The 24,375-nt window shown below is 46.9% G+C and overlaps 1 protein-coding gene across 2 annotated transcripts in view; it reads right to left on the bottom strand.

The window, feature by feature from the left end:
* Pdpn (podoplanin) overlaps positions 1 to 6,410 on the bottom strand; it is a 29,442-nt gene extending 23,032 nt beyond the window's left edge. For both annotated transcript variants that reach the window (XM_057784596.1, XM_057784597.1), the window contains exon 1: positions 6,052 to 6,410. In XM_057784596.1, coding sequence (XP_057640579.1) covers positions 6,052 to 6,118 — 67 coding nt within the window. In that variant the 5' untranslated portion in view covers positions 6,119 to 6,410. The remainder of the gene's footprint in view (positions 1 to 6,051) is intronic.
* Between the last annotated feature and the right edge of the window lie 17,965 nt (positions 6,411 to 24,375).

Genomic DNA, 24,375 nt, shown 5'->3' with positions numbered 1-24,375 from the left:
CAGTAGTTGAGAGCTTATACCTTGATCCACCAAGCATGAGGCAGAGAGAGATGGAGGCTGGGCTTCTGAAAGGTCAAAGTCCACCCCCCAGTGGCACACCTCCTCCAACAAAGTCACACCTCCTAGTCCTACCCAAACAGTTCCACGAACTGGGGACCAAGCATTGGAACAGATGAGCCTATGGAGCCATTCTCACTCAAACCAGCATGTCCTCTAATTCCTGATAATATGTGCCCTGCAAACTCTTAAAGGGACAGGGACAGCATTTTTAGTTTGGTACTTGTTCTTAACTGCTTTCAGTTGCTGGATCAACACCACAACCAAAAGCCACACTTGAGGTGATCATCCATCCCTGAGGGAAGTCAGGGCAGATCTCAAGGCATGAACTAAAGCAGTGAGCCTGGAGGAACGCCATTTATGGGCTGGCTCTCTGGCTCATGCCAGCTAGATTTTTCTATATAGCCCAAGATCACCTCCCTACAGTAGGCAGGGCCTTCCCTCATCAATTACCACAATATCCCACGGATTGGGCAATTCTGGGCAAACTGAGGTGTCCCCTCTTTCATCCCAGATGACTCTTAGTTGTGTCAAGTTGAAAATGAAGACGACCCAGCAGAGTGCTCTTGACATCACATACATAATTAAAATCATGTGTGTAACAAACTTGATTAAAACAACTTGGTGGGTATAACCGTAAGAGAGGGTGTTGCTGCCGTCTAAAGTCCTTGGAGGGATCACACGGCTGACTTTTCTAGGTGTCTTCAGGGACACTGACGCCAAGCACTGGTGGCCATTTAGCTGAGCAGCCAGGGCTGTGTGCCCAGGGTGTGTGCTCTTGCTATGTTCCAGTACTTGAGTTCCAGCTCATTGCTGCTGTCTACTGGCTTTGTGTCTGAACCTGGATGAGCTCGTCTATAAGACGTAAATAGTTCCTGCCTTGTCATTGTGCTTTGAGGATTGATTGCAACAGGGTTCGCGAGTGCCCAGCAAACTGGTAAACGTTACAAAGTGGTTATTGCTATGAGCCCCTCCCATTTGGAATCTAGTGTGCGGCTTTGCAGCTTCACATTTAATCTTCCTATGGAGTGATAGTCTCAGAAAAGGCTGCCTTCCATGAATTGATCTTTCTATAAGATGCCAGGAACCAAAGGTTACTAGGAACGAGACACGGGAGCGTGGGGAGAGGGCTCAGCCAGGAAAGAACTTGCCTTGCAAGCTCAGTACCTGAGCACTTGTCCATTGCCGCAAAGAAACACCGCGGCCAGGGCAACTTTTGGAAGAAAGAGTTTATTTAGCGCTTACAGTTCAGAGGGCAAGCCCATGACCACCATAGTGAAGAACACGGCAGCAGAGAGGCAGCAGCGGAGCAATAGCTGAGAGCCTGTATCTTATCCTCAAGTAGAAGGGAGGTAGAAAGAGGCAGAGAGGTAGAGAGAGAAAGAAACAGACAGACACACACACACACACACACACAACAAATAAGACTTAGTCTTCTACACTTTATGTACATAGTGGCTACCGATGTCATGCCCCTCTCAAGTGACAAAGGTTCCGGAGATGTTTAATCTTCTGTAGAACAAAAGCACTGGATGGAATGTGTTGCCAGATTAAGGGAATAAAGATCTCTGATGCTCAAGGACCCACCCTAACTGAGGTCAGACTCCCCAAGGCTGCCGAATCGGACCTCCCCTTAGGAGCTTAAAGCTGGATAACACCATGCTCCAAAGCCTGAACACATAGCAAGGACTCAGTAAGTATCTGCCAAATAAGCAAATTCCTTGGGCAGGGCGGTTGCCTCTCTCTCCCTCTCTCCCTTTCTAGAGAACCCAGGCAAACAAAGTTCTGTCTCCCTCAGGTGGGGCACTCCCCTCTGCTTTACAGCCCTGTTTGTTTGCTGTCTTTTATTCCCCCTGACGAAAACACAGTGGTGGCCTCTGAGAAATACCCTGCTCCTCAATACTGTTTACACATTTTGCACTCCTGCTTCCCGGGCCTCCAGCTGTACTGCAAACTACTGGCATTCCCCTGTACCCTGCCAATTTAACAGAAGCTCTCAGAGTCCCGCTGTGGTGCAGGTTGACCTGCCCATACCTCTCCAGGCATTTCTGCAATTTCTGACCCTCTGGACAGATATCACAAGCTCATCTTCATCCTTTGCATATGTTTTTTGTTTTTGAAACTGCATCCATTTTGTCTTGTGTGTACAATGTTTGTCTTCTGTTTCTCCAAGGAAGCGATCAGCTGGCCAAGGTCAAAAGTCTCCCTCTGAACTTAGCCAGATTCACCTCCAAATACAAACTGTTCTCTGAAGCAAAGACATGAGACCAGATATAAACACAGACATACCGGTATATGTGCGTGTGCATGTGTGTGTGTGTGTGTGTTTGTAGTCAAGGGATAACCTCAGGTATTATTCTCTAGGTATCTTATTTTTTGAGGCAGGGTGTCTCCCTGGCCTGGAGTTTGTGAGTTTGGCTAGACTGGCTGGCCAGAGAGCTGCTGGGATGTGGCTGACTCTGCATTCCTAGCACAGGGATTATAAATCCCTGCTAACGCCCAGCTTTTTTAAATGGTTCTGAGAACCAAACTAAGGCTCTCTTGTTGGCACAGCAAGCATTTTATCCGCCCAGCTGTCTCTCTAACCTTGCTCTACTCTTTCCGTTAATGTTCAAGAGTTTCCCATCACCTGGCTGGCCATGAATGGGCTGGGATGACGGACAGCCAGGCGCTGTGGTTAGACATGTGGGAGGAAACAGACACCTTCATTTCCTGCCCTGGATGAACTTGGCAGAATGCCAGCTGTTTCCTAACCTGGCTCTATCCTGCATTTGATCTTGGATGAAAAACCTGATCACTTTCCCAGAACTTTCCAGGGGATGGAGAAATGGCTCATTTAGTAAAGTATTCATGCGACATGAGGATCTGAGTTCCAACCCCCAGACTCACACAAAAAGCAGGGTGCATCTGTTACCGCAACACTGGGGAGGTAGAGGCAACCAAATTCCTGAGGGTCATTGTTCAGTCTAGCAATTGGTGAACCCCAGGTTCAATGAGACAGTGTCTCTAAAGTAGGGTGCGGAGTCTTTGAGAAAGATTTGGCCTACACACACACACACACATTTCAAGACATCGACAAAGTACTCAGAATTGCAGGCAAAGGGAGCTTTATCTGTTGTGTACCCCGCGACAATTCTATGAGCAACCTCATCAGCTTTGAGAGTGTCTCAACCTCTCCAGTCATGGACCCTCCTCTAACAAGACCACATGGTTTCTTCCCTGAGTGAGAGATTTCAGGATAGGCAGGGCTTCCCTGAGCGATGGGAGGTTGGGCTGGGGATCCTCTGCGGGGTTCCAGGAAAGACTGGCATTTGAGTTGGCTCCCTTCTCAGCCTCCCCCGAAATACTTCCACAAGTTGTAACCTGGAATGAATGCCTGTTCTCAGAAGCCAGAACTATGACAAAAATTCAGATAAACCAGTGCAATCCGGAGCACAGGTTCATTCTTGGTTGGCGAGGACAGCGGAGCCCCCGTTTGGCTTTCCTGCACCCAGCAACCTGCCGCACCCTCTTGGGAGGTATTTAGCACCTGTGAGCAGGATGGATTAAGGCAATCTATTTTGACGCACCGATTCCAGTGTGGGGAGCACATAACTGAAAGAAGTCTGGGAAAGTTTGTATTCACGTATAAGGGACTGAAAGCAAAGTCCACCTTTGGTGTCAAGTTCAACTGTCTTTTTTTATTATTCTTTTTTTAGTTCAGGAGTAGTGAGGAGTTTGACTTTGCTTTTGAATCTTTGTTCTGGCAGCTTCTGAGATAATAGTGTATAATTTACAGGAGTTGTCGGGGATTAAACGAGGTAGTCTGGTGACATTCCTAGAATGTGGTGGGGATGGGAACGCAACGAAGTGGTATCCTGCCCACTAGGCAGGGCTATCCTCACTCAGGCCAAGATTTGGGTCTCTATCTGTGCCAGCACTGAGTCAGTAAGTGGTGAACAGAGTTGAGTACTGTTGGTTACGGGGACACTCAGCCTTCTGGGGCCGAACACAGACCTTCAAATGTGCTTTTCCTTTCTGAACTCAGTTTGGGATCATAGCCCAAGCTTCCCTCGCAGAATCTCTAAGAGAAGAAGCTTTATTCAACATCTCTGCACCAAAAACCCTCAGCAACCCATGAGGATTCCAGCTCCCCACCTCTCCCAAACTGGCAAGAACTTCAGGGAAATCACAGGATGATTTCTTTGCCACATGATTAATCCTGTTTGGACTGGTCCCGGAAGAGCACACATGGGTTAGCAGCAAGCAGCGACGTTCAGAATCTTACAAAAATTAATTGTCTAACGGACAGGCCCTCGGGTACAGGCTTTGGATGAATGTTCAGAGTGAGGGTGGGGCCTGGCAATGGAGGAAGATGCCAGATGTGAGGACAACAGGCCTTTTTAGAATCCACGAAGACTTTAGAGGTGGCAAAGGGGGTTGGATTATAATACTAAATCATGGCACATGACCCTAATAGAGTTAGCACACCACAATCACCTCCAGTCTGGCTCCCCAATAATACCTCAGCTCAATGGTGTTGCTCATCCATATTCATTATTCCCAGACAAAACCCCTATAGGCTTCAATCTTGCAGCAAAACAGCCTGCATAGCACTGGCCACATGGCCACCCCTTTCTTTACCAGGCCTCTTTCTTCGGTTATACAGTTTCTAATATAGCACAACGAAGACTCTTTCTAGACAAGACCGAACAGCAGCTACATTTTAGGAGCACCTTGGGAACTGGCTTCCGAGAGTGGCAGCCTACCCTTGCCTGAGAGGATGCTAGCCAGTCTCTGGCTTTCCTCGGATGTGGTTGGGGCGAGTGAAAAGCCATGTCATTTACACACATTGTCTGGCCAGACCAGAAATAGAACTGAAATACAGAACTGTATATATTATCCTGCTGCAAGGAGAAGTTTCAAAGATAGGCCTGCCAAGAATAGCCCAGAGTGCCGTAAAGAGCAGCTTCGCTTCTTTGAAGCAGCAAGCAGTATAATTTCTCGAAGACTAGGTAGGTGTTGTCGGTGGAGAATTATAGAAGCCGAGGATAGGCTCACCCGTCTCACACAGACCACTTCCTTCCCGGGAAGGGCAGGGCTTCATCTCTGAAGATCACTAGCTTGCTGAGGAGGAGCAGGTGATGTTTTTTGGATCAAAGTTAGAGCTTAGATTCCCCAGGGAAACAGACACAACTTGAAACGCAAGGCAAGAAATAAAACAGGGTAGGTTCGCTCCTGAAGCCCAGGCTGCTTTCAAACTCACTGAGTAGCCCCCAGGATGACCTTGAAAACTCTCATCCTCCTGCCTCAGTTTCCGCGACGCTAAGATCACACAGGTGGCCATCACTAGGCTGGTTTTTGCACCTTGCTGGGGATGGAACCCAGAGCATCAGGCCTGCAAGGCAAGGACTTTGCCAACTGAGCGCATTTAAGCTCCATTGGTCTTTTACTAATGCCACTGAGTCCTTGGCCTCAACCACACTTACACTTCAATGCTCACGGCGGTGCTCCAGGTTAGGAGGTACAGCTTTAGACGCTGGACGCCCTGGGTTCCCTCCATTCCCAGCGCTGGAGTCAAAAGAGGAAGGAGGCAGAGACAAGTCTGCTCTAAAGACTTCGGTTCCCCTCCTCTGCACCGGGCTACCATCCACCAGGTCTGTCCCCAAGGATGGGACCCCTGTCCTTCCGCCTGTTCCTCTCTTCCAGAGACATTAACTATTCCTCTAATACCCTGCTCTTTGGGCCAGTACAGTCTCCCTTGGCATCACTCTCCGGCTCCACGACGTTAGTCCCCGTCCTCCGTCCCCCCTCCCCCCGCCCCCGGGAGGAGGGAGACATTCCGTACCCCTACCACCTGTGGATCCGAACTACTTCCGCACCCACTGACTGTTCCGTCTAAATTGTCCCAGCTTTTTCCCGGGCACTCACCGATCCCAGGCAACCCCGCCTCCCTTCATCCCCCCCCCCCCCCCCCCAGCAAGTGCTGGTAGCCACTCAGGCCGGGACACTTACCTCCCTGCGCAAAGTGCCAGCACCACGCGCTCCCCAAAACCCAGAACAACACCGGCGCCGTCCACATCTTGATCTCTTTGGAGCCTCAGCAGCTAGTGTTTTTTGTGGTTGTGAAAAGATGGAAAAGAGGCTTCGCAACTACAGGCCCAGCCGGGAAGAACTCTGCAGGAGACTGGAAGGCGAGGAGCAAAAGTGCCGGAGAGTGCCCGGGTTTCCTTGGCTCACGGCAGCAGCAGAAACAGCAAACTTGGCTGCTGGCAACTTCTCGGCGCAGACAGCATTTATGTCTCTCAACCCGGGGCGGGAGCGGGTGGGCGTCAGGTGGTCCCAGCCCAGAGATCTAGGACCGCCCCCGGACTCTGTTTGGCCGGCATCACAAGATGACTTCAGGCCAGGTTTAAAGTTACAGGGCCTCTCAGCCACTGGGGCTCAGCCCAGGCCAAAAAAGAAAAAAAAAAAAAAAAAAAAAGCTTTTGACTGTTCCACACAGGAGAAAGAAGGGACACAGGCAGTAAACAGTTCTGCTTTATAATTTTTCATTTATTTTTCTTCTGTACTTATTATTCTGTTTTGAAGGGAAAAGCACAAAACCAACGTTTTCATTTTTACTGGGCTAAAGGGAGACTCAAACAGTAGCCCGTGTGGCCCATTCCTTGGTTTTAGAATCACACATTGGATTTTTAATTTTTTTGTAAATACTGAATGTGAGGGTTAGGAAAAAAAAAAAACCGGCAGTCATTTGGGTGAGTCAGAGGCAGTTCGTGCTAATTAACTGAGCCCTCATCCAGGGCACATGGATGTGTGGCTGGTGGGGTGCCTGTCCCCCAAAACTGGCTTCCAGTGTGGTAGACTTGGCCTTGTGGGTACTTGTCTAGGAGGAGTACTGGTCTGGCGGGGGCGCTTGGCCCTAGTGACTTACACAGTTTTGAAAGGCAGAGCATGTGACCCCTCCTGATACTGGGGACATTGTGGCTTCCCCTGGAGACGTGAGCAGCTGTGTTATCTAATGGGTGGCCACTCACCTGGAACTAAGAGTTCCAGTTTATCCATTTTAATCCCAGGATTTAACCAGTAATCCTCCTTTCTTGGTTTAAACAATCTCTCCTCGGTCTCAGGGAGTGGGTATCAGCAAGAGAGCTCTTCTTCTTTATCCCCCTTCTAACCTGCTGGAATTTAAGAACAGGGCTGGGGAGGTGGTCTTGACTCCACGCCCATAAATTCCACTCAACCAAAGCATCTGAAGATGGGCCCTGAGAAGGCTCAGCCCCCAAACCTGGTGACCCATAATAATGAATGGAAAGAAATGAGCCCCAAAGGATGCTTCTGACCAGACAGTTCACACACACACACGATGTAAAAATAAAAATAAATTAAAAACAGAACTTAAGGATGAAGGTCCTCAAAGTGTTCCATTGAGGGTGAAAATGGGCTATTTCCATCCTTTGGTCTGTGACCTGGTTCTAAATAGACTTCATCTTTTTTTTTTTTTTTTTTTTTTTTTGATTTTTCGAGACAGGGTTTCTCCGTAGCTTTTGGTTCCTGTCCTGGCACTAGCTCTTGTAGACCAGGCTGGCCTCGAACTCACAGAGATCTGCCTACCTCTGCCTCCTGAGTGCTGGCATTAAAGGCGTGCGCCACCACTGCCTGGCATAGACTTCATCTTAAGAACTTCAAGAACAGACGTTTAAAATTATTTAGTGTACGTGTGTGTGTGTGTGTGTGTGTATGCGTATGCACATGTGTGTATATGATGTGTGTAGGGACCCATGACATGTATGTGTGTGTGAGATCAGAGGACAGCTCTGTGGAGTCGGCTCACTCCTACCTTCACATGTGGGTTCTAAGCCTCAAACTCGGGCTGCCAGGGAAGCCCTTTTATTTCCTGAACCAAGATTATTTTAACAGCTCAGATGGTGGGGGCACACACCGTTCGTCCCAGTAGGAGGCAGAGGCAGGTAGATCTCTGTGAGTTCGAGGACAGCTTGGTCTACAGAGTGAGTTTCAGAACAGTCAAGATCTAGGAGTAGATGAAGGATCCAGGAACTCTCCCCCTGCTCCTTTCTCCCTGTGTCCTGGGGACGTGTCTAGGCTGTAGAAGGCTGGCCTCCTACCTTCTTGTAGAGGATGGAGGAGGAGGGCAAAAGTGGAAGCAGAATCCTGGTGGGGGTCTGGGGACAGGGAGAGGACTGGAAGAGTCTGAAATAGGTCTTCAGGTTGGCCTTCTGAGCAACCAGGTGTGTGGCTGGCCCCTAGAAGGGTCACTGAAGGACAGGGTGGGGGAGGGGGTTACATTCCACAACAAGGCAAACAGCAGGTTAGAGATACCTTAGCCCTGGGCAAAAAGATGCCCAGGAGAGATACAGAGCCATAAATCCAGCTTGGCACCACAGGGGTCTTTCCCCCTTACGACTCAGCTTGTGTGAAGACTATGACTCAGCTTGTGTGGAGACTAAAGAAACAAAGAGGTAGAGACAGGCACCTTGAGATAACGCCCACAGCCCCACCATTTGTAAATCTTACCTTGCAATCTCATCTGTTCTTCCAGTCAACCTTCACCTAGGATCACAGCATTCAAGGAAAATGGCTTAGCGCCAATTCACCTGGAGGGCTGCATAACACACGGGTCACTGGGGTCACTCCAAAGTCCTCATTCATTAAACGAAGGGGGGGGGGTGTCCCACATTGAGAACCACTCTTTAGAACATACCACAAACCATGTGGAGTCCTACAGAAAATAAATGGGGAGGGAAGACCTGTCTTTCTGTGGCTGATCAGGGCTGGGTCTTGAACACAATAGACGGAGCTAAGATGGCACAAATGGGATGGGACCCTTTGTCCTGGGAGATGCTGAAGGCTGGTGTTGGGTCTGGCGCTGGAAGCATTCTTTGAGGCCTCTGCCCAGTCTGGAGAGCAGTTAACTGAACTTTCGCAGGGTGCCTGAGAAGACAGCATTCTGGGGCTGAAACTCCTCCAGCTGACTCCCCCAAGACACGAAGCATCTCTGTGACTTCTGCATAGGTCATTTCTTAGGGCTCGGGCTGGACCAGGAATAACGTGAGGCTGTGAACTCACAATACCTCGGTTTGCTGGAAAGAGCCAGAGGCCACATGAACCCCAGAGTCTGCATTCTAGCGAGCAGAGATTCTGATTCCCGCTGCTGAGAACTCTGCATACAGCTAGGATCTGAGCCTGGTGGTGGCTGTTTCTACCAGGGCCCGATGAGTTCCCAGTCTCTTTCTTCCCATGGTGCTGTTTGTGCCCATCAGGAAGCAGTCACTAAACACTAGTGTCTAGGAAAGAAGTGTTTTACATGGCTTTAAGGGGACAGGTTTCTTTGACCTAGGGCATGGATTTCTACACTAAACTAAGGTAAGCGTGGGGTCATTCTCTCTTCTTGGCCGACCTTCACCTGAGCCTGATTTATGAGCCCCCCCCCAATCTCTGCACTCCTGGGAAACTGGATTTATTCGCAGTTCCACCCACGCACGCACTGGCACTCAACATGGAGACCCCAGCCAGGAAGCCAGCTTCTGCGGTTCCATGAGTGGGGACTGGCTTGAATTCTGACCCACTGGGTATCCTCTCAGTGCCAGAGTGCCCACTGCTCTTGTGCAGTCTCTCTGATGCCAACTGCCCCCCCAGCTGTCAGAGTCACCTCAGGCCTCTGTCCCAGTTGGACCATACAGCAATTTCAGTCCCAAAGTCCCCAAAGAATTGTTGAAGAGCTAGGTGGGTTCCTATTCTCTATCACAGAGTTGGGTAAGCACAGTCATCCTTCGCTGTGTGGGGAGGCAGGTTCCAGGGATGTCATAATCTACGGATGTTCAAGTCCCTAAGGACAGTGGGGCTTGTTGCGGAATATTATTTCAACTGCGGAGAGGCATGTTGCATTTGCTTCTGCTGCTTTTGTTTAATGATGCAAAGATGTGTAACATTTTTTGTTGTTGTTGTTTTTTTGTTTTTCGAGACAGGGTTTCTCTGTGGTTTTGGAGCCTGTCCTGGAACTAGCTCTTATAGACCAAGCTGGTCTCAAATTCACAGAGATCCGCCTGCCTCTGCCTCCCAAGTGCTGGGATTAAAGGCGTGCGCAACCACCGCCCAGCGACATTTGTTTGATTAAATAAAATTTAATCAATTTTATTTGATCAGGAGGAGTCAGGAGGCTGAGTGACCAGCTAGCTGACAGGAAGGGAGAAACTAAGTGAAATGAGGGTTGTTTAGTGGGGGCTGAACAGAAGGACACCCCTTTTTCTCAGGAGATGAAAACAAGAAGAGAAGGTGAGCCGTTTGCTACTCAGCCTCTCTGAGCTAGCAGGATTTTACCTTAGCCTTTGAATCTCAAGCTCTATAGAAAGATAGAGCTGGGTTGGTGGTGCGTACCTTTAATCCCAACACAGGAAGCAGAGGCAGGCAGATCTCTGTGAGTTCGAGGCCAGCCTGGTCTACAGAGCTAGTTCCAGGACAGCTAGGGCTGTTACAGAGAGAAACCATGACTCAAAAAGAAAAAAAAAAAAAAAGGTAGATGTTTAGATATTCCCTTGGTGGCTGTAATAGAGCTGGTGCCTAATGGAACAGAATTTCTGTCTGTCCATCCTGCCCAAACCTCTGCTAATAGCTGCAGACTTGTTTGCCAGCTGGGACAGCAGTTGCTTAAGGTTCAGCCACTGTATTGAATGCAAAACAACAGGGGTTGTATTTGCAGGTTATGTTAACACATCCTTCCATGAACTTAATGCACAGCTAGGTCACTCATAATAACTAATGCGATACCAATACTATGTGTTAATGAATAGCTACTGTACTATATTGTTTAGAGGCAAAGGGGAAGAGGAAAGTGTCTGTGTATGTTCAATGCCCACTCCTAGGTATTGAGACAGTCTCACTAGAGCTCTGGCTAGCCTGGAACTTCCTAAGTAGACCTGTCTGGCCCTGAAATCATGGAGGTTTGCCTACTTCTGTTTCCTTTACCAAGGGATTAAAGGGGTGCGCCACTATGTCCAGCTCTCTAAATATTAATCTGTGATTAGTTGAACTCGTGGATCTAGGGGACTGATTGAACAAGATGTTGAACACGTTAAGCATTTCAGAAAAAGAAATAAGGTGAGACTGGAGCTTGTCAGTGAAGAGCGTTTGCTGCTTTTCCAGAGGACCTAGGTTCAGTTCCCGGCATCCAATGGAGGATCCAAGGAGGATCTGACTTCTTCTTCTTCTTCTTCTTCTTCTTCTTCTTCTTCTTCTTCTTCTTCTTCTTCTTCTTCTTCTTCTTCTTCTTCTTCTTCTTCTTCTTCTCCTCCTCCTCCTCCTCCTCCTCCTCCTCCTTCTCCTCTTCCTCCTCCTCCTTCTTCACTTCTTCCTCCTCCTTCTCCTCCTTCTTCTTCTTCTCCTCTTCCTCCACCTCCTCCTCCTCCTTCTTCTTTTTTTTGAGACAGGTAACAGGGTTTCTCTGTGTAGCCTTGGTTGTCCTGGAACTCACTTAGTAGACCAGGCTGGCCTCAAACTCAGAGCCTCCTGCCTCTGCCTCCTAAGTGCTAGGATTAATGGCGTGCACCCCTACCACCCAGCTTGCCCTCTTCTGATGTCTGCAGACACTGCACACATGTAGTGCACAGACATACCTGCTGGCAATATACTGCCATATGACCCACATTGAGGGCCATTTGCCATATCCCACATCCGGGCAACAACATCAGTCCTGCCCAGGTCTGTGCTTGGAGGGAAGCATGAGGATTGAGAAAGAGACTAGAGACAGCTGCTGGAGTTGGGAGGACATCCAGTCAATACCAAGATTCACCTGGCCTTTATTTCTCATAGGCTTTATACACCCCAATCCAAAGGAGGCTCCCACACTATACATAATAAGAAATTTAAGAATAAAAACAATATGGTGAATAGTGGCTGTAATTGGAAGAATGTTTTTTGACCTGATTTGATAAAACTGACCATTAAAAGTTGTAAAGAATTTTAGCAGTGTATTGTTATACATATATGCTGATAATTTTGACTTTGTTTGTTTGTTTGTTTGTTTGTTTTTTGAGACAGGGTTTCTCTGTTTAACAGTCCTGGCTGGCTGTCCTGGAACTTGCTCTGTAGACCAGACTGGCCTTGAACTCATAGAGATCCACCTGCCTCTGCTTCCCAAGTGGGATTAAAGGCATGCGCCACCACTGTCTGGTATGCTGATAATTTTGATACAAGACTCTTTTCAGGTTTCTTTTGTCTTTGTTTTATTTATTTATTTATTTATTTATTTATTTATTTATTTATCTCTTAACTAATTCATTCATTTATTTGATGTCAGGGACTGAACTTGGGGCCTCATAGTAGACAAATGTTCTTCCGCTGAGCTACATGTTCAGCCTCTCAGCTTTTCTTTTCTGTCATAATTTCAAAGTTTTGGCTTGCCTAGGATATGTAAGAGCCTGGATTCAGTACTCAGCACTAAAATGAAGAGGAGAGCAGAGAAGAGAGAGGGGATAAGAGGGGAGGGGAAGAGAGGAGAGGGGAAGGAGAAGGAAGGGGAGAAAAGGAGAGGAGAGGGAAAGGGAAGGGGGGAGTTGTCGCCTGAAGGGAGAGGTGCTTGCTTAACTTATGCAAAGCCCTGGTTTTCAACCCCATTGCTACATAAACTGGGTGTGTGTGGTACCCTCATACCTGTGGTGTGATCCTAGTGTTTGTAAAGTGGAGGCAGGAGGATCAGAAGCTTGAGGTCATTCTCAGCTACGTAGTAAATTGGAGGAAGCCCTGTCTCAAAGAGGAGAGGAAGGAAGTTGGGGGACAGGGAGTTTGAGCCTAGTCATGGTGGCTCATGCCTTTAGTCAAGGCAGAGGCAGGCGGATCTCTGAATCTGAGGCCAGCCTGGTCTATATAGTGAGTTCTAGAACAGCCAGGTGTAGGAGCCAGCCATGATAAGCTCAATAGAAACAGACCACCAAAGGAAATTCTTTACTTCCAACCATTATCACCCGCCAGAGTAGGACTCAACCATTGATAAGTTTAATGGGGGCCTGAGTCTCAGTAGTTTACCCTGAAGCAGTACCTGGTTGCGGGAAGGACCACAAATTTAGATTACCCAAGCACCATCTAAAGGAAATGCCTAACATTCCAACCACTGTAGATAGGATCACCTGCCAGCACACATTCACCAGGAACCCCTAGACAAATGTCAGCCAATCAGGGGTGCTGAACCTTAGAAATCCCTCACCCCCACCTTTACTACTATAAAAACCCAACTCTAACTGAGCTCAGGGCTCTCCGATTATTCCAATACGCTGGACTTGTGGAGAGACTGAGTTTGCAAACTTGTATAAAATAGAGAGTCTTTGCTTTTACATACAGGACTCAATCTCTTTGTTGATTGGGGGGGACTTCATGGATCTGAACATAACAAAGAAACCCTGTCTCTAAAAATCAACCCCTACAAATAAACAAAAAAAAAAAAAATCCCTACCAAAAAAAAAAGGGTTTGAAGGGATAATTCAGAACTCCCATATACCCTTCCTCTGTATTAACCAACCTGCTTCTGTTTTGCCTTATTACACTCTCGTGACTCAGCAGTCTCTGCTCTGACGCGTAGACGGGCACTGATGGATTTCTGAGTCACAGGGAGGGTCATAGAGACATTATGCCCTCTAGTCCTCAATTCTTGAGTGCAAATTTCCTAAAATCAAAGACCTCCTTCATAGGCTATAGAAAGAAAAGCAAGTTTTTGTTTTAGACATGAGACTTGCTTTCCTTTCTAGAGTAAGATGGATTCTTGTCAAGGTTGGTGTTCTTGCAGCAGCTCGAGAAGGAAAAGTTAGAACCCTGAAACCTCTGATTCATCAGCCCATCCCAACAGCTGTATTAACTCCTGTGGCTGTGATAAAATACCACAGCCTAAAGCAGTTTAGAGAAAAGGGCTTAACTTACAGTTCCCGAGGGGCAGAGCCCATGGGTGGGGAAGGCATGGTTGATCATTTTATCCACACACAGGAGTCATTCACTTTGAGGGTGTGTTTTCTTTTGGGAAGGCAGGGTTCCAGGTAACCCAGGGTAGTCTTGAACTCACAAATGTGGACAAGGTTAACCTTGAATTCATGATCTCCCCTTATTCATCTCCCATGTTCTGGAAACACTAGCACTCCATACCACACCCCATTTTATCTGGAACTGGGGACTAAATGCAGGGCCTCCTGCTTGCTAGACAAGCCCTCTACCAACTCCGTTACTTCTCCCGCCTGTAACAGAGTCTTCAAGAACAGTCTTTGGTGATTGAGGTGGGTCCCTGTGGCTGTCATAAGACAAGGAATATTGTGTGGAGTCTTTCTATGATCTATTTAAAGAGTTTGCTATCTTCTTGGAATGATGAGGAAATTATTCAAATCCAGATCAACAGGTCTCTGTGCTGTCTGTGCTCTGGGGAAGCCCTTGATCCTCGAGGAGGGACACATTGCACGGGCTTCACACAGGCTGCTCTGGTCAGTGAGGTGAACAGAGCTTTTGAAGAAAGGGGAGTGACCCCCATCTTAGAGACTCTAGGTTCTAGGCCCACTTCTCACTGCACCAAAAAATTGCAAAGACTCCCTCAGCTGTTGACAGTTGTTGTCATAGCAACTCATGGTTTACATGCTACCTTCCCCCAACTGAAAGGAGAACTTGTTTGAATCCCCTTTGAATTCGGAGGTCTCTGATGATTTGGACAAAAAGTGTCGCTGTAGTAGTTTGGAATCCGAGTCAGGCTGGGTTTACTTTGTTATGGTGAATATTGAGTTTGTGGTTTTTGCTTTGAGACAAAATCTCATCTTAGTCTGGAACTTTGGGTTCGCTTGCCTCAGCCTTCCCGGGCTGGGATGATGCTGTTCACAGCCACGCAGAGCCAAAGCCGAGTTTGAAAGGACAGATAAACCCTGGGGAGGTAGGCGTTTGTCACAATGCAGAACTCAGTGAGCGAAGACTCCTGTCAGTGTGTTCCCAAGTCTTTGCTGTGAAGACTCGGGCTCTGCTGAATGAATGCATCTGCGTCTGTGAGGTTTGGAAGGCACGTGGGGCACGCTGTACAGCAGCCGGGACTACCATTTCCTTCACAGCTCCCCGGAAAGGTGTGAACTTTGTGGACATCAGTCCTAGTCGTGTGCCCTCTTTGTTTTCTTGGGTAGAAAGTGGACTCGTGAGAATAGCCTGGCAATGACTCTGGGTCCCCAAGGATGGCTGTCCTCCTTGAAGGAGCAACTGTGTACTGAAGGCTTGCTTCTGCCCGCAGCTGGCTATCACAAGGACAGCTGAGTGCCGGTATCACAGACCGCATCCTACCCTGGAGGGTCCGTCCTCCCTGGTGCACCCAACGTCTTACCCAGAGATCGGGTCGTAGGCCCACAGGCTGGAGTGAAGGCCCTACAGTATAGCCCGGACCCTGCTGCTGCTGCTGCTGTTTTAGAACCTCTTTTGTTAAGGGCCCTAGTCTGTTTTAATCACTGCTCAGGAATCTAATTCAAATACTCAGACTCACTGTCTGCCAAGAGGTGGGTTTGGCCATGACAGGCAAACAGGAAAAGGCTTAGAAGTTAATAAAGCTGGGAGAAAAGGGCTTTGTGTGAGCAGGGTCCTTGCTACCCAGCTGCCTGTAGGCCCTAAAGTGAGCCAGGACTCTTTTTGCTCTGCACGGCCCTAGTGTGCTTTCTGGAGATGATCACAAAGCACCAGGAGGCTTCTGGGACATGTTATTCAAGTGATTTTTCTGTTTTCCTTCCCGGTGCAGGGAGTGTGGTCACCTAGTCATTTCTAGGATAAGGTCAGCATGTGCTACATAAATAAGAAGTATATGCAGCAATGTACTGGACTCCCAGGATGCACTGGGGGCCAGATTTTCAGGTTCCCATTTCTGAACCTCTTGTGTTTCAAAGAGACGGATGATGGGGTCAGAAACAGAAAAGATCAGTAAAATTGATAATATAAAAAAATAACAGAAGCCGGGCTGTGGTGGCGCACGCCTTTAATCCCAGCACTCGGGAGGCAGAGGCAGGTGGATCTCCGTGAGTTCGAGGTCAGCCTGGTCTACAAGAGCTAGTTCCAGGACAGGAACCAAAAGCTACGGAGAAACCTTGTCTCGAAAAAAAAAAAAAACAAACCAGAAATAATAGAAAATAATATCTTGCAGAAATGCATCAATGGAGGATATCAGCTTTCTTCTGAGGGGTACCGAATCCCTAGAGGAGCATTGACCCTCTAAAGGGACTCACAGGCAGGAGAGTCAAGGGCATCCATTTCAGAGTCTCAGCTAACCCGCGCTCTCTTTCCTAACGTGTATCCACTTCCCCGTTCTCTGTTTTTTTCCCTCTGAGCTTTGCTATAGAAACACAAAGCCCTCAGCTATGCTTAATCCTAGGACAGAGTGTTGCCCCGGGCACACAGATCCCACTCGGGGCACCAAAAGTACAATCTGAGAGATTGTTGTGTGTTGTGGTTTGGAAATTGTCTTCAAAGGATTCCTGTGTTGAAAATTAATCTCCTCTGTGAGGTGTGGAGAGGATAAACCATTGGATTGGATTGTTTAGAGGTGGGACCTTTGGAAGGCAGTTCAGATGTGCTTGTCAGGGTGGGGCCTCTTGATGGAGTCCTGGCGATTTTAGAACAAGACGCCTAGAACACACACACACACGAATACACACACACACATGTACAGGCACATATGCAGATATTACACATACAACACACATAACCATGCACACAGAGACACACATGCTACAGACATGCACACCATACATACACTCGCCACACAGGTGTATACAGAGACAGAAAGACAGACACACAATATACACATTCACAACACAGGTGTGCACAGAGAGAGAGAGAGAGAGAGATCACACACACATTCGTCATTCAGGTGTACACAGAGAAAGACAAAACACACACACAATACAAACACTCACAACACAGGTGTGCACACACAGAGAGAAAGACACACACCACACACACACACAGACACTACATACACACTCACAACACAGGTGTGTTCACACATGCAGGTACTACATGTATCACATATACCGCACAGACATACCACACAGATGTGCACACACACCACATATGCGGGCACACACAGGACTGCACACATACTACACACACACATACTTAACACATAGGTGTGCACATACATAGGCATGCACACATATCACACACATACCACACAGGTGTGCATGCACACACACAGACTCACATACCACACATGCACACAGTCACATACACAGTTATCTGAGCACACATGTGCAGACCAGCACATCCTGGGATCCTTGTCTTTTTGCAGGTCATGTACCACCTTGGAATTGACATTAAGAAAGCCATCACCAGATACAGTCCTTGACTAAACTCCATTTCCCTAAAGCTTGCCTAGGCTGAGGAATTGCCTGCTGTTGGCAATGGAACACAGCGTTTGAACAGCCTCTATAGGCTTAGGGAGTGGGGTGGGGTGGGTTGTGTCTTTCTTGGCAAGTTGATGTCTCTACTAAATGTGAAATTCAGCTTTAAAACAGGGAATTTTTACCAAGGTTGTATTATTCTTTTTGTTTGTTTTGTTTTTTGTGGTTTTTTTTTATTTTGTTTTTTGAGACAGGGTTTCTCTGTGAGACAGTCCTGGCTATCCTGGAACTCACTTTATAGACCAGACTGGTCTTGAACTCACAGAGATCTGCCTGCCTCTGCCTCCCAAGTGCTGGGATTAAAGGTGTGCACCGCCACCACCACCCGGCGGTTGTGCTGTTTTCAATGCAAATGGCAAGAGTGTCTATAATTTCCATTACGTGTCTTCGCCTCTTCTGTGTCTTGGCTCTGGAATCTGATGACTGCCGCTAGTGCCCTGGTGGCCAAAGCAGAAAGGATGACAAGAGGCAAGGAAAGAGTGAATTTGGGGGAATATTATTTTCAGGTGTATCACTTTTGTTTATGCTGTATTTGTTTAACTCTGTGAAGCTGTGTTACTGTGCCTGTCTAAAACACCTGGTGGTCCTAATAAAAAAGATGACTGGCCAATAACGATGCAGGAGCAAGGATAGGTGGGGCTTGCGGGCAGAAAGGATGAATAGGAGCCCTCTGGGAGGGAGAATGAGGAGCCATGGGAGAACAAGGACAGGAGAACACCAGGGGTCAGCCACCCAGTCACCCAGCCAGCCACGGAGTAAGAAGGAAAGTAAGACATACAGAAGAAAGAAAGATAAAAGCCCAGAGGCAAAAGGAAGTTGGGATAATTTAAGATAAGAAAAGCTGGCAAGAAACAAGCCATGCTAAAGCCGGGCATTCATTACTAAGAATAAGCTTCTGTGTGTGATTTACTTGGGAGCTGGGCGGTGGGCTCCCCAAAGAGTCCAAAGTGTAAAACATCACACAACGGGCGGAACAGCCTGGCTCTACACAAGAACAAGCACACAGCGCTGCTCCGCCTAACCCATCTATCTTGTCAGCTGTCTCAAGACAGGTATGACAACATGCCACGTCAGACAGGAAACGAAGGCAGACTGACAAGACAGTCTGATCTGATAACCTGCTTGATAAGGAAGATGGCTTTGCCAGCGGAGTGTTAGGAAGAGAAATCTCCTACTGATTCATTGGACAAAATCTATGGTTAAATGGATAACAAAGTATAAAGTGGGTGGGGAGATCAAACCAGTTTACGTGCATGGGTAAGATTTTCCCATGTTGGGTGCATCTGCTTAAAATGTTCTAAGCAGAATAACAGTTAATATGTATTGCTAACTTTGGGGACTACCTTTAAGGAGTTCTGTGTATTTTAAATTTTAAAATTACATTTATTTATTTGTTTGCTATCTGTATTCATGTGCCATGGCACACGTGTGGAGTCGCAGGGCAATCTGAAAGAGATTATTTTAAAGTGTCCGCATTTATATGCATACACATATACATACACACACAGACACACACAGACATATCCACATCGTTTGTAGTGCTGAGCAGGCAGCTGCAGACATCAGTGATGGCTTGCTGCTGTAGAGGAGGACTTGGAGTTGACTAACCTGAGATACACGCCCGGGCTGGGAGTTCCTTCTTTGCAGCTACTAAGCTTGTGATGAACGATTCCCTGTCTGTCTGTTCATCTATCTGTCCATCTTTGAGACAGAGTCTACCTCCTAGCAGAGGATGACCTTTCCTAGCAGAGGATGACCTTGAGCTTCCGACCCTCCTTCTGCCTCTACTGTGTGAGGAGGTGCTGGGATTCCAGGTGTCTGCCATCACCAGAGTCTGTGGTTCTGCGGATCTGAAGGGTTGTTTTTGTGCACCGAGCCCTGAATTCGCAGGATGGGCTCCAGCTGCTCAGGGTTCTTCCCTTGTCACAAAGGCTGCCTCTCTGTGAGAAGCAGGTCGGCGCTTCAGCTGAACTCGGGTGCCTTCTCCTTGGCTTCACTTTTCTCAGATCGTTCTCCTTCCGTTTATGGAGGCTGTCTCGGCTCTTGGAGGCCTTAACAGGCTGCATCTGCACATTAATTCTCCTGCCTTTAACTTGCTTGTTTACAACGCCGTCAGCATGCTGAGTGGATACTATAGACTGCTCCAAGTTTGCCATGGTGACACTTACGGGCGTTCCTTTTTGAACAGCGTGAATTCCCCTGATGTCTATAATGTGACTCCTCTCCTCTCACACATCTGTGGCCAAAGAAATAACTCCATGTTTCCTGAAGGGTCTAGGGAACAAAGATCAGGATCTTCTCTGTGTTTGTCATTTTGTTGCATTGTAGGAAGAATACTGCCACAGCCCCAAAGCATCTCTAAGGATTTTAAAGTGTGCGCAGAGGGTAGGTAACATTTAGAAATTGCTTGAAAGGTTTCTAGGCAAAACAAAACCCAAGCTAGATGTGGTGGCGCATACCTTTAATCCCAAACTTGGGAGGCAGAGGCAGGGGAATGTCTGAGTTTGAGGCCTGCCTGGTCTACAGAGTGAGTTCCGGGATAGGCAGGGCTGCACAGAGAAACCCTGTCTCAAAACCTGAAGAACAGTGTAGTGGCAGAGAGTTTTGTGAAGGAAGGAAGGCAGTCTTTGAAGAGGAGACAGTCACCTTCAGCTGACTGCTGACTGATGCAAGACCAGAGAGACAGGCAAGCAGAAAGAGGACATGTGGGAAGAAACAAGCAGGAAGGACAGTCGGGGGGAGTGGTTGGTCCACTGGAGGAGAGGTGGGAGGGGACCACAGGAGCTGAGCGGAGAAGCAGGGAGCTACAGACATCGGCTGTGTGACTGCTGACGGATGACGGGGTTTGGAAAGGTTTATCTAGGATGTTTCCACTGCTCAGCCACAGCCCAGCTTCTGAACCTTGGCACTATTGAGAGTTGGGACCTGGTAATTCCTTTTTATGAAGTCATGCCCTGGGCATTATAAGATATTTAGGGACATCCATGGAATCAATTCACCAGATGCCAGTGGTATACACCCGTTTACCCCCATGTAATGATAAAACATGAGATTACCTAAACAATAAAATTCCCCTGTTGACCCTCATTTTGCAAACCCAGTCAGTCAGAGTATCTCCTTTGGGAAGATTCGTTTTGGGGACATAAGATTATAGAGAAAGGGCTTGGTACCCAGTATTTGGTTTTCAAACTGGGCTTCCAAAATCTTCAGCAATAAAACAGGCTGAAATAATCAAGTCAAACTGAGAATGTCCAACAGACTCAAGCATCCTTTTTACAATAATAGCCAAACCCGGTAAGCTTGTCTCACAGGGGTTTTGCTTAGAAAGAATCCATATGTGACATGTGGTATGTGGCACTGTCTTCTAGGAAGGGGTGATAAAGAGAACAAAGTGGGGAGATAGGATGCTTGATTCTGGGAGCTGCTGCCCAAGGCCAGGGAAGAAGATAAATCCCAAGAACATCCAAGCAGGTGTCCTGCTTACAGAGACACCCACCACGGCCTGCATGCAGCAGTGTGGCTCAGTGTATGGAGGGTCCCAAAGGAGACCTGAAGTAACATAGGTAACTGCTCACAGAGCTCCTATCACCTTGAAGTAGCAAGAGTATAAAGAAGAGGCATGGGTTAATCCCAGCACTTGGGAGGCAAAGGCAGGCGGATCTCTGTGAGTTTGAGACCAGCCTGGTCTACAAGAGCTAGTTCCAGGACAGGCTCCAAAACCACAGAGAAACCCTGTCTCGAAAAACCCCCCCCAAAAAAAAAAAAAAAGAAGAGGCATGGTTCTGGTAGAAAGGTAGGAGGCTTCAGACCTCATGACCAGAACCACCAGCAGAGCTGAGAAACAGCAACCGCAAAGGCTACCACACACATGGCTTGGTATAAGAGGACCAATGGCCTTGCTGGTCTATTCATCAAGAATCAACCAACACCTGATGGCCTTAGACAGCCCTGCCCTTCCAGGTCTTCTCCCCGAGCTAGCTCCAACCTGTGTCTGCAACTCTCCTGGGTCAGATACTTTAATATTTCTAACATCCACTGCAATTTAGGTTTCATGTTCATAGTTTTATACAATGGCTTTCCCTTTCCTCCTTGCTAGGAATCTGACCCTGTCATCCATTGCCTGGCCTCAGCAGCTCTCCGGAGCCTTGGCGCACGCCTCCATGCTCCCATCGTCCTTGTGTTTTTAATGAAGGCAAAACCAGTAGATGTAAACTGTGCTGCCAAGTTCTGCAGCCAGCCAGTTCAAGATGTAGCCTGACCCTCTTTTATCATAGGGACAGTGGCTGAATCTGAGAAACCTTTTTTTTTTTCTTTTTTGAGACAGGCTCTCTCTCTCTCTCTCTCTCTCTCTCTCAACAAGGTTTCTATGTGTAACTTTGGAGCCTGTTCTGGCACTCATCTGTAGACCAGGCTGGCCTCATACTTACAGAAATTGCCTGCCTCTGCCTCCCAAGGGCTGGGATTAAAGGTGTGCGCCACCATCGCCGGGCTGTGCTCTCTTTCTTTCTCTCACTGTAAACCTGGTTAAGAGTAGTGACCAGAAACCATGCCACAGCATGAATGCCACTCACTCCTGATATTTCCTCTGCCAAGCAAATTAGTTCATTACTTTTGACTTCAGCTCTCAAGTCCCGAGGAGAATGCAGCCAGATTCATTGCCAGAATACGTCATGAGCCACCTCTGTCTCAGTTCCCAGCAGAGTTTTATTTCCCTTTGAAACCTCAAGAGCTAGGCCTTCATTGTCCATGTGTCTGTCAACATTCTAATCTTCCAGACTCCTACCTGAATGACCCATCAGGTTGTACTTAGAATATGTTAGGGCAGTAGTTCTCAGCCTTCCTAATGCTGCAAACCTTTAATATAGCTCCTCATGTTGTATTGACCCCGACCATAACATTATTTTCATTGCTACTTCATTTTGTAGAGGAGTGGTGTCTCAGTTCCTAAGACCATCAGAAATAAGTGTTTCCTGATGGTTGTGACCCACAAATTGAGAACTGCTGTTTTAGGGTGTTTCTAGTCTGCAACTCCAGACTCTTCCACAATTCCTCTTAACAAACTAGTCAGCAACAGTCCCATTCCTTAATACCAATTTTCTGTATTATTTTGGTTTTTCAAGACAGGGTTTCTCTGTAGCTTTTGGAGCCTGTCCTGGAATTAGCTCTTGTAGACCAGACTGGCCTCGAACTCACAGAGATCCACCTGCCTCTGCCTTCCGAGTGCTGGGATTCAAGGTGTGCGCCACCACTGTCTGGCCTCTGTGTTAACTAGTGGCTAGCTCTGCACTCCGATCTTCACACAAACTTTATTTGTTAGATCACAAACCAAATGTCACCACATTTTCCCTTTTTGTCTAAAATAGAAAAGGTTATAACTAATATAAAGAAACTATATACAACAAGTACAATGACTATATGCAATATATGCAGGCAATAAATACATCAACAATGTGTAGTCCATATGCATATGACAAATTCAGAAAAAAATATTCCATTATCTATCCTATCTTAGGTCAAAGGATTGTACCTAATTCACCTTCTATCCTAATTTGCATTACCAAAACTGTCTTTTAATGTCTCTCAACCTTATATACTTTACACCTCTTTAGTAAATTTCTTCTTTGAATCTGGTAACAAAGAAAACTATAACTATAAAGTCTTCAAATCCATCAGGGACCTGAGAAGGAAATAATATTACCCAAGTAAGCAGGAAGTGCAGAAAAGTGACTTCCGAAAACTGTGAGAAATGACAGAAACAGCTGGCTATCTGGACAGTCACCCAGGGTACCTGACCAATGTTGGGGCATCCATTTTTGGCCTACAGGCTTTCTTTTGTGTCCCGCTTGTTCAATTAGGACAACATTCTGCCAGCTGCCAAGGAAAAAGCACTTTTTTGCCCAATGGCTAACTTTTGCCACAAAGAAAGTAAATTCCATGTGGAGTTTCTTTGGTGCCCATCATCTTCTCTGAAGTAGATTGGTGCTACTGTCTCATTGTCATTAAAACAAAACAAAACAAAACTTTTAACCGTTACTGATAACAACTTGTAATCAACCACTCTAAACAATGGCAATTATCCATAACCCATTGAACGACCAAAAACCATCCACCCCACCTCTTGGGAATGTGGGAATAGTGTTCTTAAATTTACTTACTGCTGTCTTGGGGCAATGGTATCTTTGGGGACCCTGAAATAAAAACTTTGGGTTAATTGTTAAGTCCTGGGAGAGGTAGATTGTCCGGTCTCTGTGTAATGGGGAAGTGCAGGGCTTGTCTCCAGCACTGACTAGAGTGAGGCTGGATCATCTCAGCATTTCCCAATGGCAAAGGTTACCTTGACTGTCCCTTGTTGATCCACATTTATTAGTCCAATGCCTGCCATTGCCACATCTTTTGTATAATCCAGAAGAGAGGTGTGTATTGTTTGGATTGTGCTTAGAAAAAAACATTGTTTCTAGAAACACCCTGTTTACAATCCCCTTTTAGGTGAGCTTGTTTAGCACAATTGAAACACTTGACATGTTGATTTTTCTTCAAACCTCAAGAAATCATCTTTTCTATCTAAGCATCATCATGGTTATAAGATTCAATATTGGTTGTATCTCAGATCCATTTCTCCAAGGGGGCTGATCTTGCCTTTAATGACCTAATCACTCTTTGCATTGTGCATTAGCGTCTTCGAAAGCCAGAGATTCAATTATTAGGTATCGTTCTATTTACTGCTGAAGTCGATCTTTGCAAGAAATCAGTGAAGATTTCTTTTTTTTTTTTTTTTCTTGCTGATTTTTTTTTATTAATTAATTAATTAATTTATAGTGAAGATTTCTTTTGGGCCCTGCATAACTAATAAATGTTTTAATTTTTTTTCCAACGTCTTCACTTCTATCCCAAGCTTCAAAGCTGTTGCATAGCATAATCATATAAAGATTGCCTT

The sequence above is a fragment of the Chionomys nivalis genome, chromosome 11 (assembly GCF_950005125.1).
Source record: "Chionomys nivalis chromosome 11, mChiNiv1.1, whole genome shotgun sequence".
Lineage (NCBI taxonomy): Eukaryota > Metazoa > Chordata > Mammalia > Rodentia > Cricetidae > Chionomys > Chionomys nivalis.
This window is presented reverse-complemented; position numbering and strand designations above follow the sequence as displayed.